Source organism: Oreochromis niloticus, linkage group LG10 (assembly GCF_001858045.2).
Source record: "Oreochromis niloticus isolate F11D_XX linkage group LG10, O_niloticus_UMD_NMBU, whole genome shotgun sequence".
Taxonomy (NCBI): Eukaryota; Metazoa; Chordata; class Actinopteri; order Cichliformes; family Cichlidae; genus Oreochromis; species Oreochromis niloticus.
Window position 1 is genome coordinate 21,576,871 of NC_031975.2, and position 15,299 is coordinate 21,592,169.

General features: G+C 35.4%; 1 protein-coding gene across 1 annotated transcript; it reads right to left on the bottom strand.

The window, feature by feature from the left end:
* Positions 1-951: 951 nt before the first annotated feature.
* LOC106098359 (uncharacterized) lies at positions 952-8,432 on the bottom strand. Its single transcript, XM_025910782.1, has 6 exons — positions 8,408-8,432; positions 6,120-7,767; positions 3,755-4,078; positions 2,837-3,118; positions 2,532-2,654; positions 952-2,412 (listed from the first exon to the last, which is right to left on the bottom strand). Exons 2-6 carry the CDS (start codon positions 6,217-6,219, stop codon positions 2,354-2,356), a joined length of 888 nt encoding a protein of 295 aa, XP_025766567.1. The 5' UTR covers positions 6,220-7,767; positions 8,408-8,432; the 3' UTR covers positions 952-2,353.
* Between the last annotated feature and the right edge of the window lie 6,867 nt (positions 8,433-15,299).

The following is a 15,299-nucleotide window of genomic DNA, read 5'->3' on the forward strand; positions in this document are numbered from 1 at the left end:
CATGTTTTCGTCACAGACACATGTAGGAAGAGATAACATACCACTCCTTACAAAGCATAAAACATATACGTTCAACTGTCAGTAAGGAACTGGTCAAGCCTATCTTAAAGGAGACAGAAGCCAGTTGGTTCCTGTTCCCAACGGCAGACTCAGCTAACTCAGCAAAGGTGAGGTTTCCTGTGGCAACCTCCTTATGCCAGTCATTTTCTTAGAAGTCAGCAAGGCTCACGTGCATGTGTAGTGACAAGATACATGTAGTATAAAATATATGAACATCATTGTACATTCGCAAACCTATTTAGGGAAAGCATGTTATTTAATAAAACATTAAACAAAATCTCTTAACACCAGGCCTCTGGAGAACTGCAAGACATGTTGAGAAGATAATTTATCCATTTAAATCAGCTGTGATGGATCAAGGACACATCTAAAACCTGCAGGGACACCGGCCCTCGTGGACTGGGATTGGGGACCCCTGCCATTCGGGTTCGGATCAGGTGGTCCTAATCATGCCTCTCCAGGTCTCACTGTCGTTGTCCACGTGAGCATTGAAGTCCCCCAGTAGGAGTCTCCAGGTGCAGCACCCTTGAGCACCCCTCCCAAGAACTCCACGAAGGCTGAGTATTCTGAACTGCTAACTGCCATAGGTCTAGGCTGCTGGGGGATTCTCATGATGTGCTGAATGTTTCTTCTTCAGTCACCTTTTTAACTCACATTTTCACCCCAAACGCTCACAGCATTGTATGTGATAGTGGATGATTTTTTTTTTTCTCAAAAAACTCATATTTTAAAACCTTACAAATGCACTCTTCTTGCTCTCGAAAAAAAAATTAATGCATAACCATTGATTTGTTAATGTCAGAAAGGTTATTTGAACTTTCTAAACAGATCTGTGATTTAAACTTTGGTATAGACATTTATTATTAAGCCAGTGTTGAACCGTGTAAAAATGACTTGGCCCATACTGTGACAGCATAGAATATGAACAATATATAAGAGTCAGAATGTACAGAATCAAACCCCCAAAAATTATATCTTTGTCCAACAAACAATATATTATACATAACGGTACGACTGCAGTACATTTTCCAGTTTCTTAAACTACATCTGCATTTGGGGATTACTAATTAAAATGAGAACATAAACTTATTGTATCTTTTAACTTGTTGCTTTGCAGACTTTTACACTGAGAGTAACATCATGAAGTGTAAATTGTGTTTTAAAAACATCATATAAAAATGTTATATATTTATTATTCTACTAATACTGATAACAAAATCCTGAAAATATAACAACAAAGCATCAGCTGTCTGCCATGCAGTAAGAAGTCTTTCCTGTAATGTGCTTCTCAGAAATGCGGTGGACATAACATCTTAGATCTGTTTTTTTTCTTTGATGCACTCCGTGGTACACTCGGCAACATAGTCAGTATTACCAAAGTTTTTCTTTTAAAGAAAGAACAGGAAATTTCACATAAGACATGAAAACCAAGCGTGCCAGAGTGTGTTCAAACCACAACCTGTTCCATTCTAACTTAGCCAAACAAACTGGGATGTTTATTTTCATTGACAAAGATGGAATACAGCAAAGAGATACATTGACAGAATTAAAGAGAATGAGATGTGGCCACATATACAGAGTATTTAGCATTTAAGTTCCTTAAGTGGCGGGAAGTAGCATTCAGAAGTATTGCTGTCACTGAGGAGTTTAGTAATTTGCACTGACTTTTAGGTTGAAAACAGTGCAATGTACAAGTCTGGTGACTACAGTAAAGAAAAAGAAAAGAACTACAGGAAAATGCAGTAAAATAACAAAATTGGAGACTCCTCAAGAATCATTACATATAGTAGCACTTCATACTTCATTTTTAATGGCAATTGAATTAGAAACCAGGATCTAGTGTAAAGAAAATTATTTTCTCCCTTTTCCAAGTACAAATTTCTAAAATACTTTCAAAGATTCAAATGCAGGTTTAGTAAAAAATGTGATATAGCTGCACAATTCAACATTAATCTCAAAAACTCTCAAGTGCTATAATCTTCACCCTAATATCAATTATATTGTGATTTAAAAAGTGATCTTCTGTGTGTGTGTGTGTGTGTGTGTGTGTGGTTGCTAAAGTTTGAACTTTTCTTTAATCAACTACAAAGCAAAATTCAACATTAAAGCAAAAAAAAAAACAAGAAAAAAAAACAACCCAGGTTAGAACAGTCATATAACATTATTTAGTATGTATTTATTGATCCATCCATCTGTCTTAATAGCTGCTTGTCCACCTAAGGATCAAGTTCAGTGCTGGAACTTTTACGATGTTGATTTTTCTGCACTGAGTTTCAATACAGAAAAAGCAGTTTCAATTGGCCTTTCTTATCACTCTAACATCTGTGTAGATAATTTCAGTATCCAAATTACCTGTGGGAGAAAAGCAAACAAAAGGAGTGTATTTTATTTTGAAGGAAACTGTTCTTTAAATAATCCTTTTTCCTGACTATATTTCCTATTTTATCTTTTCTTTATTTTACTTTACTTACCCTCATTGGCCTTTGCGGGTCTTCTTTTTTTGCAAAACTTTTTTATAATCATACTCAAAATCACAATGACAAAGAGCATGATGACATTTGCGATCACAGCCACTGTCAAAGTTGTAACAGAACCTAGAACGCAAAAGCAAATGTCAAATATAATAATATTGAATATCATGATTTATTGGTTTAAAGCTAAACTGTTTAATTTAATTCGCTTTAATACTTTAATTTAACCTGTTTAAATTCCTTGAAAAGAAAGTGTGTAGTGATATGTCAGAATTATTTATTAATCTGTTAACCAAATATACTACCTTTGCAGGCTACCAGGTGAATAGTTGTTTCATCTCTGCTGACATTGTTCCAAACTCGACACATAAGGTTTCCTGTCAGCTTCCCATGCAAGCTGATGGTAACCTTTGAAACAATGGATTTCTCAGCTGTCCAGTTGCTCAGGGATTGGTCTTTGCTTTGTATCAGAACGCGATCGTCCAGAGTCAAAATTAATTGTATTTCATCTCCCTCAGAGAAGCAGCTGACATTCATCTGTTCTGGTGCCCAGCATGTTTGAGACAGTGCTGGCTTTGACACTGGAGCTGAAAGATTCATATAAAAGATGCCAAATAAATAAATAAATAAAACAAGTTCCAGAGGAGCTATTCTTTTTTTTTTTTTAATCAGAAAAACAATGAGAATTATTTAATAATTTAAGTTGTCTCATAGCTAACTACATTGTTATTAAATCCTGTTAAAATTTAAAAGTATTAATTTGTTTTGTCATACTAGTTGAAAATCTAAGATGAAAATTATAATGTAATCATGAATCCTGTTTTGTCAGTGTATCTTTTTCTTGAATTTTTATTCAACTTTCCACTTTTCTGTTTAAATATTAATTCACAGTACATTGTTAATGGATGTTTTCAGTATCTTCTAAAACAACAAAATAAATATTTTTAACCTAATAATTAGTTATTTTTAAAATTATTCTTCAGTAGTAACTGCAAGTACGCAGCTGTAGTTGTTGATAAAAAATTGAAGCTTAGACATCATTAAGTTTCATTTCTGACATTTATTTATCTTAAGTCATTCACCATCATACTTTTTGACCTTTTTTACAATTTGTGCATTCAGTGTTTTGTTAATAGCATAACCTAAAAAAAAAGCCTGAGATTGAACAAAATCTTGATTTAAAAAAATAAACAAGCAAATAAATAAATAAATAATAAACTTACCGTGTACTTTTAAATACACTTTCACATTTTTCAGCAATCTTCCATAAGGATCGAATTCCTCCAACACGTAATATCCTGAGTGTTTCTTCATAGCTTTACCTAACTTAAGTGTTCCGTTGTTTATGCTTTGTGACTGATCTGCAAGTTCCTCATTTAATTTTATTTTCCCCTGATGAGTTGTGGTTAAAATCCTGTGTTTGTCGTCCTTCATGATTAAAAGTGAAGAGTTAGCTTTGAATGGCAGATGAAAAATTAGCAGCTGTCCTGCAGCTCCGAAATAATGACGGTTTCCAGGAGATTCTGAAAAATGGCATACAATTGAATCTAAAAGCAACAAAAAAGAAACACATTTTTAAAACATTTACACCGACTGGAAAACATTATTTATTATATTAATGTACTGTCCATCCCATCCATTTTCTTTGGCTTGTATAATTCAGGGTAGCGGGGGGGGACAGGAGCCTATCTCAAGTGCCACGGGGTGAGATACATCCATCATTCATTTTTTAGATATATATATATATAAAAAAAACCCAAATCCATTTAAATTTAAGATTAAAGTTTCTCCAAGATGATTTCTATCTTTACTGTAATTTATATTTTTAAAAGTTGATTTTTTAAATTTTATTTTTATTAATGCGAATGATTGCCTTCTGCCTCACTCTCATTCAGTGTGTCTTTATTGAAACCCAGGTAAAATATCTTACTTTACAGTGAATACCTTTTGCCAAAGCCGTTGTTGCCAGAACTGCAATACTCATGTAGAAGGAAATCATTGTTTCTATAACACAGCAGTAAAAATTTGATTATAATAACATATCACTTTTAATGCTAGAAGAAAATGTATAATTAGGTTAAAAGGTTCTGTTTAGCCAATTTTACTCAAGTAATTGTGAGGCTAGGTTAAAAAGTGAATTTCGTAAAAAAATAATAATAACACAATAGTAGTAATAATAATAATAATCATAATAATAATAATCATAATACATTAAAAATGATGTGGGCAATCAAAGTGAAATAGCATATATGAATCATTGATCCGCAATGCCAAATTAATTATCACATAGATTCAAATTTCAAGCTGTCACTCACCACATTTAAAAGTCGGTCATGTATTGTTTGCTGCTGTGTAAGACTCAGTGACTGATTTTTCACTGGCACGGTTGGTTTTATGGTCTTCCTTGCTGTTTGCCTTCTCTTATGATAAGAGCGGAAGCAGTTATATTCAAACCCAGTTTACTAAGAACTCTATTCTTACTAAGAGCTCTGTTCTTCTACTTTACGTTCTGTAAACTGTTTTGGTTAGTTCATCTTACATCTGGCATTATTTATAATTTAATTGTTAGCAATAAGATCTGAGAAGAATTACACTTACTTTACATCTTACTTTTTTTCTGTTTAAATGAGGCAAATTTTGTGTGTACTGCACCTTAACTAAAGAGAGAAAAACTGAAAATGACACACATTTGAATTTTACATTCACAAATTTGTGCAAAATAAACAACTACATGGAGCAGCTTTATTTTACAATCATGGTTTTACGTTTCTCCTTAAAATATAGTTATTTACAGGTCAATAGATCAAAATATGGATAATTACAGATACAAGCCAAAACTCAAAATTAAACAAAGACAGAAATAATAAGAATTAAATTCTTTAATATCTTGATTGATCACTTGTTGAAATATACAACACATTTGCTGAAAAAGATGTTTTTCTGGCTAGGGGCATATTTATCTAAACACCCTATATACCTTTATATACCTTTCAGCACTGATGGTGAATTTCATTAATTTTTACAAATTTACTAAATTCTTAATATAAACAAATTTTAAATATGTATTTGAAGACTCATACACATGAGAACATTGAGCATTGTTCAGAGTGTGACAAATCTAATTACTTCCAAATGGACTGAGTTACGCATATACAGCTTTTCACATATAATTGCAGATAGTGCAATTGTGCATACATTTATTGCCCATAATATCATACAGAACATATGGTCTGTATTTTATTGTTTCTAGTTACTTGTGAAAAGCATTGGCCCCATCATGTGGCAAGTGCTGATCACTGCATTACTTAGTGACTCAATCTTTTCTCATACCAGCATTTTAAACAATGAAACAACTTCTAATACAAACAAATGCATGGAATGATAACACTAATTCTAGTTCACACGTTTGATGTAAAGGTGAACAGAGTTTTTAATGGTATTATAAAACAGATAGTAAATGGAACACTGTGAGAAGGATTTGTTTGTTGAAAATCAAAGTGTCAAAAAAAATCTATGTACTGAATTTTTCATCCATGTCAAGAATATAACAGGAATTATTATTCATCCCTGTCCTTACAGTATCCCTACCTGGCAGCTCCATATTCAAAGTCCGTTGTCCAGTGTATCCAGCATCCCTCATCCAAAGCATCTCAAACTTACACCTTTTATATGTTCTAATCTTGTTCATCCTGTTCACTCCCCATGAAAATTCTTTAGCTTTGCTACCATTAGCTCAGTCGCCTGTCTTTTTGTCAGTGCCACCAATGAACTATCTCACTACCAACTTGTACTTTTAACCTGACACAAATCATGCTTGACACTCGTCTCCACCCACTCCAGCCTGCCTGCAGTCACTTCGCCACTCATGTACTGTCCAGTGCTTTGGTTGACTCCATGTATTTAAACTCATCGACCCTCATGCACCTGAACATCAAAGTCCACATAGACCCCTGCCTAATCTGTTCATCATTACTGCAAACAAAAATGAGGTCAGAGATATAATCCCACCCCCACATTAAACTCATTTGTCACTCCTACTGCACACGTTATCACTGTTTTGCTGTTCTCTTACATCTCCTGCACCACCCTCACATACTTCTGACTTCCTCATCCAGTACCACAGTTCCTCTCTTGGCACTCTGCCATAAGACAGAAAGGAAAAACACACACACACACACACACACACACACACACACACACACACATGAAGAAAGCTCTGAAAATATGTGAAACTAGGGAGAAACAAAATGTCATTCCTTAAGTAGCAGGTTTGACAGAGAAAACTTTCTCCAAGCATGACATCCCAGTGCACTTCAGACCCAGACACACCATGAGACAAAGAGTGGTCCATCCCAAGGATCAAACTCCCAAACAATAGTGTACCGCAACATAGTGTACTACTGTGCAGTGGAGAAATCAAAACAGCCACATAAACGTATGGCACAACACAGAAGAGCCACCAGCAAGACAAGACTCAGCTCTGCATCTGCACCTAAACTATAATACTCCCTCTTTCAAGGATGCAATGTTCGGATTTTGGACCAAGAAGACAGATGGTTTAAAAGAGGAGCAATATCTACTATAAAAATGACCTCTCTGTCATTTTCATGAAATTCCACATCTGCTCATCTTGAGCTGAAAGGCATTTCATCTTCATTCTGCAAACTTTTGGATCCATTCCTACATCACCTCTACATGATTTAGAGATTGCACTTAAAGGTCTCTGACTCTACTTAAAAAGAAAAAGGGGGAAATAAGACACACATACATATAACCACTAACTATTTTAAATTCTCACTGACATGTCGAAAAAGACATCAGAGTCCATTCTAAAGAAAAGTATAGGTATGGCTGTGTGTCCCTCTCAGGTTAACTAGACAAGTAAGGTAAGCGATGGGAGCCAACAAAGGGCGGGCAGACAGGTGAGTGTGAAAGTGCTCTGAGGAAGCCGACTGAGTTAAGGGCATTGTTGTAGAAAATGGCTTATACTGTCAGGATACACACTGGAGGCACAGAGATGTAATGTTAGCCCACTGAATGAGTAGCATGAAAAGGCAAAAGCAAACTGGCCTGTTAACCATACTGAGCAAGATGATAATCTGGCGAGGTCTGGATGGCAGTGCTGGTCCTTTTGCACAACAGTTGATGAGACTGATGACTTACAGGTGGTTCGACGAGAAGGAGGAAGAGGCTCCAGCTCCACCTCAGAGAGAATCACAGCTGTGGCTTCCAAACACTTCAAGAGAACAAAACATTACAGGTCAAAGGCCAAAAAATATCTTTTTCTGTAAATTAAAAATGATTCCTAAATCAAATACAGTTCAATGCAAATGACAGAAAGCTGTCAGCTGTCATTTAAACCATTGTTTCAAATGACTCTAAAAATATGTAACACGAATAACTCACCATAATGAACCTCTGTGCTCCTTTGTTGTTATTTTCGGACAAATTATATTCCCATTTCCCATGTATTTTACTTATATTTCTGCTTCTAAATTTCCCTTACTTACCATCCAACTACAGCACCATAAAAAGTCACATTTATAATAGGGCAGTGGACAGTAAAGCAGTAAACACAGTAACAACTATATTTTAACTTTATTGACAACTAACATTATTCTGGTAAATAAAGTCATATCTGCGCACCAACTATGGGGTAAAATCTATGTTACTTTTTTTATTACTCTATGACAGCACTCTTGTTGAGGGTGACGCATTTTTATGATTTGAATTGCTGTGTAGCAACCTAGTATTTACAAAGAAAAGAAAATAGATGTGATGACAAAGACATTCACTTAGTGGGGTTGGGTTAGGTTAATTGGAAACAGTAAATTGCCCATAGGTGTAAATGTGGGAGTAAATGTGAGTGCTCTCACCCTAAGACAGCTGGGCTCCAGCCTACACTGTAAAATATAACTTGTTGTTTCAACTTAAAAATATGAGGTAAAGGGCTGCCTTAAAATTTTAAGTTAAGTCAAGAAATAGAGTTTGTTCTTATAACACAACCAATTGTTATCTTAATGAAAAATCACATGTTGTCTAAACTTTCATCTTAGTTTAGTTGACTGAGATTTGTTAGTCAGTTCAACTCCTTTAATTGTCATCTTTACTTGGGAAAACCCTTTCAGCTAAATTAAAATAATCTATTGTTTAAACTCTTGTCCTAGTTCAGTTGACTTGGGTTTTTTAGTTAATTCAAATACTTTAGTAGTTCTTTTAACTTAGGAATCTATTTTAGCTTAACTAACATAATCTGTTAGCTAAGTTGATTTAAGTTTATTAATTAACTGAGCTCCTTAAGGTAGCTGAGTGAACTTGTAAATCAGTTTCATTTTAATTATCAGAGTTGATTGACTGGATGTAAAGAAAAATGTGTATTAAACATCTTAAGTTTTGTTTTGTTTTTTAGCTTTCTAACATCCATTTCAGCAAAACTACCTGTTAGGTTTATCTTAGATCTCAGGTTTAAATATCTACATTCCTTTAAATTTTCTGTTGTTTACAGAAAAAAAATAAAACCCACAGATTCCATTAAAGTCTATCTGATCATTTCATACAGAAAGTTTGTTTTAAGAACATGACAAGACAATTACTCATGAGCACCCAACATTCACCATTTATTGTGCCATCTTAGTCATCTGAGAAACAGAAAAATCAGTGGCGTAGCTCATCAGGCTCACAATCCATCAAAACTCAAAGGCTGCTCCCTGTGAAACAATAAATTTGAACTTGGTCTTGAGCCCAGTTTGGGTGAAGATTAAATTCTGACCAATACTCTCGGAGCAGTAGTGATTCTTGTGAAGTAACAACATAAAGTCTGCATTAATGTAATGTATCAACGGGACACTTGCTATTTTAGAAAAGTTATTCTTTACATTTACAAAATTTTTAAACTTCATTGTGCTCAGTCACACCTGTTAGCATAAAACTTGAAATATTAAAATAGTACAAAACCTTTGATAAGTGACAGTAAAGATCAGTTTATAACAAGTAAGACATCAAACTCTTGTATTTGTCTTCGTTTACAATTGCAACAAATTCCACAGAACCAATATCTCTGAAAATGAGTGCATGCTTCTGAAACATTTGATAATATGGATATTTCAGATACATCAGTTTGAGTCTGCTCAATTGCAAAACAAAGGAAAAACTACTGACTTGCATGAGATAAGCATCTGCAAAGTCCACCATTATATTGTTGTTCACATAAGTTTCTTAAACCATGAACAAATGAGTAATTGTCTAATCTGGAATGTAAAGTGTAGTCATTTAGTGACATACAAAAGTGAGAATGAGAACTTGCAAGAATAAAAAAACAAACAGTAAAATAAAAACTGTCCTTAACACTAAGGAACATACAAATACAGTTCTGCATGGCTTTCTGCAAGAGTCTGTTTCTTAGACCATGCACTAGTGATATGCACTGCCTTCCACCAATGTTCATTAGGATGTTCTGAATGACTTCAAAGATGTCCTTAAGTTCCTTTGGATAGTCTATGTTGAGGGCAAAAAGAAGGCCCATCAGCATGGAAATGGCACTTGAGACATTCCTCAGATTAGACAGGATTACTGCCGCCTCAAGGACAACCAACACATCAATGATGTCTTCTTCTTTCACCATCGCAATGCCAACTTTCATCCTCTTAGAAAACGTGTCTTCAATACCTGTCGGCTATAAAAGGGTTCAAAGACAAAAAAAAAAAAAAAAATTACACAATTACAATTACACAATATCCCTTGTGCTTAAGAATTCATGTCTTTCCAAAGAAGAGCCATACTGATGCTTTGGATGATGGTGATTGGCTTTGGGTAACACTTATTAGTTGTTAAAGTTTTTTCAGAATGAGATATGCACCCCCATGTTACAAATCCATTTCTTGCTTTAAACAAAGACCATGTTCATAAATAACTGAGCATGTCTTCAATTGCAGAATTCAAACAAAATTTTCAATTTAAATGGTAAATGGCCTGTATTTGTATAGCGCTTTACTAGTCCCCTAAGGACTCCAAAGTGCTTTACACATTCAGTCATTCACACACATGGGTGGATGACTGAATCGCGACTCAAGAGTTGACAGTTCGTCTTATAATTGGAAGGTTGCCGGTTCGAGCCCCGGCTCCGACAGTTTCAGTCGTTGTGTCCTTGGGCAAGACACTTCACCTGTTGCCTACTGGTGGTGGTCAGAGGGCCCGGTGGTGCCAGTGTCCGGCAGCCTCGCCTCTGTCAGTGCGCCCCAGGGCGGCTGTGGCTACAATGTAGCTTGCCATCACCAGTGTGTGAATTTAAATCTACGTATGCTAAATATTGGCTGTGCTCTAAACCAAATCTGGCTGAGAATACATGAAATGTGCAAACTGCAGCTACACTACAGGATCAGATTGTGGCTCCATAGACAATGCTTCTTTAATCAGTTTATTGATTAAAGTTTATTTTTCCCCCTATATTAACAGCATGAAAAAAGAGCATATAGACATGGCTGAACAGGTTGCATAATTGGCACTGAATATCAACATCCACCTTTACCCAGCTGCCCAATGACTCTCGGCCAGTAACCTTTAATTGCTTACCCAGTCTACACAGTCTCTTTTCCAGGGTCCAGGACATTTCACCAAAGTATTGCCCCCCACAGCTGTAGCAGCCACTTCAGGCCCTTAAATATCCTAATATCTCTGCCATTACAATATACAATGTGAGAAATCAAACGTAAAGCTGAAGTGAACAGTACAGGAGCGAAATGTCAAAGACCCTGGTGAAGACATGAATAAACACAAGACACTAATAATATCAATGCTAGCTTGCCAGTTAGTTTCTCTGAAACCCAGACCAACTCCAGTGTCAAAGATCTTGTAATAATACATTTGGTGAGGAAAAAGTACACATGTTATCATGTGGCATCTGTTGTTTCATAGATGCCACATGTTTCATTTAAAATCCACTGTGGTGCTGTCATTATTAAATTTACTAAAAGAAACAATGCTAACCTTCACAGTCTTGAAAGTGTGTGAGGGATCTTCCTTTAGAAAATGAGGTCCTCTGTCCTCTTCCTTTGTGTAGGGCTCTGGTCAAAGAAGTCAAAAACAAAACCAAAACACTTTTTAAACAGTGTTTATGAAGCATGTAGACAGCTCCAAATTCACAGCTTTTTGATGCATAATTCCATCAATATATGATTATCATTGGAGATTTTGAATCAGGCTTATCAGGACATTCAAGTAGAATATGATATCCAACCTACCACCAATATACACAGATTCTGTAAAAGTTACCACACTAAATGTCCAGTTGTGAAATATGATGACAGACTTTACTTATCAGCTTTCTTTCAATGAGTTCATCAGTTGAACTGGATAACCTAAAACTTAAACAAAGGATTAGATTTCGCAGTTGAACACTTACATCATCTCCGAAGCATCTTATGAGCCTAGTTAGCCTTTCTATGCGGCTCTTGATTTTGTAAAGCTCCACGAACCTCTCCATAATGGTCAAGCACAGCAAAAAGGAACCCTTTCAGGTCAACAGATGTAAGACGGGCAAATTCTGCTTCAACCTGAGCAATAGAAGAAGAGGGGTGGAGAGTACAGGCAGAATAAAAAAAAAGATTCTTTGAGACCCAAATTTAAGCAAACAGTCATCTGAGGCCCATTAGAGAAAACACAAACACACAAAAGCAAACAAACAAAAAGATGCACTTTACCTGCCGTTCAGCAAACAAGGAAGTTCAGAGAACAATAAGCTCTGTCTTGAAATCTTTTAAAGTAGAATGATTGTGAAAATGACTTATGTGATGTAAAACTTTAGTAAACGTGCGATTAAAAGAACACTGAGTAAAAGGACAAGTAACAATTTCCTTATTCCTCAGATGTTTACCTTGATGAGCAATACTGTTTTAGTCCAACTGCCTCATTAAAGTTACACAACAGGCTTTTTACATTAAAGCCAGCAAGTCCATTACATACTCCCTTTTTAGATCTGAAATACTGTGCACATTCTGTGTATATGTAGTGGACAGCAATTTACCCAAAAGAGCGCAAAGTTTGCAAGTCCACCTCATTTAAATGACAAAGTCAGATGTGATCATCTAGACCTGTGAAAATAAATTAATGACAAACCTGCAGTTATGGATGTTATTACAACCACAAGAACCTAAACAGTCTGCTCCATTGCTTTTGTTAATGAATCATTTGTTGGTAACACATCTGAATATTTAGTTTATGCCACCTGCATGTGATCATCAATAGTGCCATATTACTTCTTAAGAAGTACCCTGACACTACAATCTTTATATCATTTGTTCTACAGAGCTATTAAATTACAATATAATCTGAGGTGTTTCCAGTATGACAAAATGCACAAATTGTAACTTACCATTTGACTCCACTGACAAAAATAAATCCCCAGCATCAAGTTTGGCTTCACAGACCTAAAATAAGTAAAATAAAAATATATGTTATATTGTTTTCGCCATTTATTCATGTTTGCTAATTTTCTGACATATAAACAATATTAGTTTTGTTACAATACAGAGAATGCAGTTTAATTAAAAGGTAAATTATGCAAAAAAAAAAAAACTTCTGCAGTATACCATGCCAAAAATCAGTGTCTCTGATGCCAATTATTTTATCACTACAGCTCTTTTAGTATGGAAACTCACACAATCTAGTCATACTGATCACAAGAGTTCAAAAATAAGTCAAAATAGTGAGCTGTTGTTAAGCATAAAGCATTTCAGGGTAACAAATAACTGCACAATAGAATTAAAGCAAAAACTAAACACACTGGAGGACTATCTGATAAAAACTAATATAATGCTGGTTTGTAGACCATATTTTGTCTCAGTCCTCAGTGCACTCTTGCAGCTTAGCATGCAGCAGTTAATAACAACTTAAGTGATTACATAGGGGTAAACAGATGACAACAAGCATCGGAGTCCTGCCAAAAAGTTCTTTTTGAACCCAGCCAGTTATTGGAAATATTGCCAAAATGAACTTCCACCAAAATACAACAGCCTGTGAACTTGAAAGAAATTTACAAGTACAGAGACAATATGAAATAAGCTTTATTAATTAGCTGAGTTAGCTTGCTAATATCGCAACAGTGGTTGAGTGCACAACCTTAAAGCTAGCGGCACAATACTTGTGATTTGGTCAGTGCCACATTAAACCCATAAAAAAGGCCATATGTCAGTTTATTAGGTCAAGTTTGGTCATGACACACAAGCTGGACCTTGTCGGCTAAAGTTACATTAGCTAAAGCAAACATTTCGGTAAAAGAGAAAAACACACATCATGCCATAGATTCAAAACATGTTCCAACTTTTGTAGCTCTCTTTCCTTATAGTTATAACCAATGTTACTCACCTTGAAAGCATATTCCAAAGAAGACGATTAGAAAACGTCCAAGTAAAGTGAGCATGTCGTTAACCGCCAATTCCCCATGATGCACCTCGGTAGCAGTCACGTGAGGCAGTTTTGAATCCTGCTGTGCTCAACTTACCCACATTGTCAAGTTCACATAAGTTGCTGATTTAGCTGGACATGAGTTTTCAAGTTAGCTTTTTTTGGTGTAATTGGGACGTTTTTAACTTGTAATTCTATGTTATAACAACAACTTCAGTCATCTATCGTCAAACTGATATAGAATAATATGTTGAAATAACAAACAGCTAGAATTACATTTTACAGTGTATCATCACACCCTTCATGTGCTGATCACTGTATTACTTGTATTACTAGTATTTTTACAGTTGCCTCTACGGGTTACATAAAGGTTAGATTATTCCAGAACAATCACTCATCACAAAACAATAGATGTAATGGAAAGCAAAGATTTTTGCATGGTACAGAAATTAGATAATTTCAATGGCCAAGTCAGTATCTAAGTATAGATTTTAATCTTCCAAACTGATTAAAAAACCTGCAGTTTACACATTTTGATAAAATGTTATTTTTATTCATTTTTAATCATTATATGTGGATTACTAGGTAGGTAAAAAGTAAGTGGTTCCCCAAATACTCTAAAACACTTCTGGGAAAAATATATTAGTCACTGGGGTCATAAGCACTTTCTTTTTTTAACCTCTCTAAAACATTTTTTAGAACATTATATGGCTTTACAATGACACAATGATGATGATAATACTGTACTCGACTAACATCTTAACAATGCTGACATCAGCATAAAACATCAACATTTGAATATAGCCCCTGCCTGTTGTGGGAAGTTCTCTTGTAACTATTGGTTTGGCTTATTGGTTAAAGGTTTTCATTACAAAGCTTCAGGACAATGTACTTATCATTTCTGCCGCTCTGCCCTCCCTCATGGACATTTTAATTCCTGCAAGATATAAGGAAAAGGTCAGACTTCACCTTCAGATTCCATCAGCATCGCTGGTGACCAGAGATGGGCAGTAACGCGTTACTTGTAACGCGTTACTGTAATCTGATTACTTTATTTCAAGTAACGAGTAATGTAAGGGATTACTATTGCAAAAACGGTAATTAGATTACCGTTACTTTCACGTAGGAACGCTGCGTTACTGCGTTACTAAAACCGTGATTTTTTGCGAGAATGTCTCATGACAGTGACGTAAGTGTGTGCAACATTCGTGGCAACAGCTGTGTGCAGATCATAATATATGGAGTGCGGGACAGAGTGTAGCATGCAGCGTTTAAAGCGTGGAAGTACTGACCTTATTTTGAGTTTGATTCCATAAAAAGTGACAAAAACATTAGTGTCCGTTGTGCGTGGGAAGAAAACTTCTTTTTACA

Bases quoted from the DNA above. Each gene is read 5' to 3' on its own strand.
- LOC106098359 (XM_025910782.1), bottom strand. From the start codon at position 6,219: ATGAACAAGATTAGAACATATAAAAGGTGTAAGTTTGAGATGCTTTGG. The intron at 3,119-3,754 runs GTAAGTTTATTA...TGAATCTTTCAG, and splicing joins AGTGTATTTAAAAGTACACG to CTCCAGTGTCAAAGCCAGCA. The intron at 2,413-2,531 runs GTAAGTAAAGTA...TTTCTCCCACAG, and splicing joins ACCCGCAAAGGCCAATGAGG to GTAATTTGGATACTGAAATT.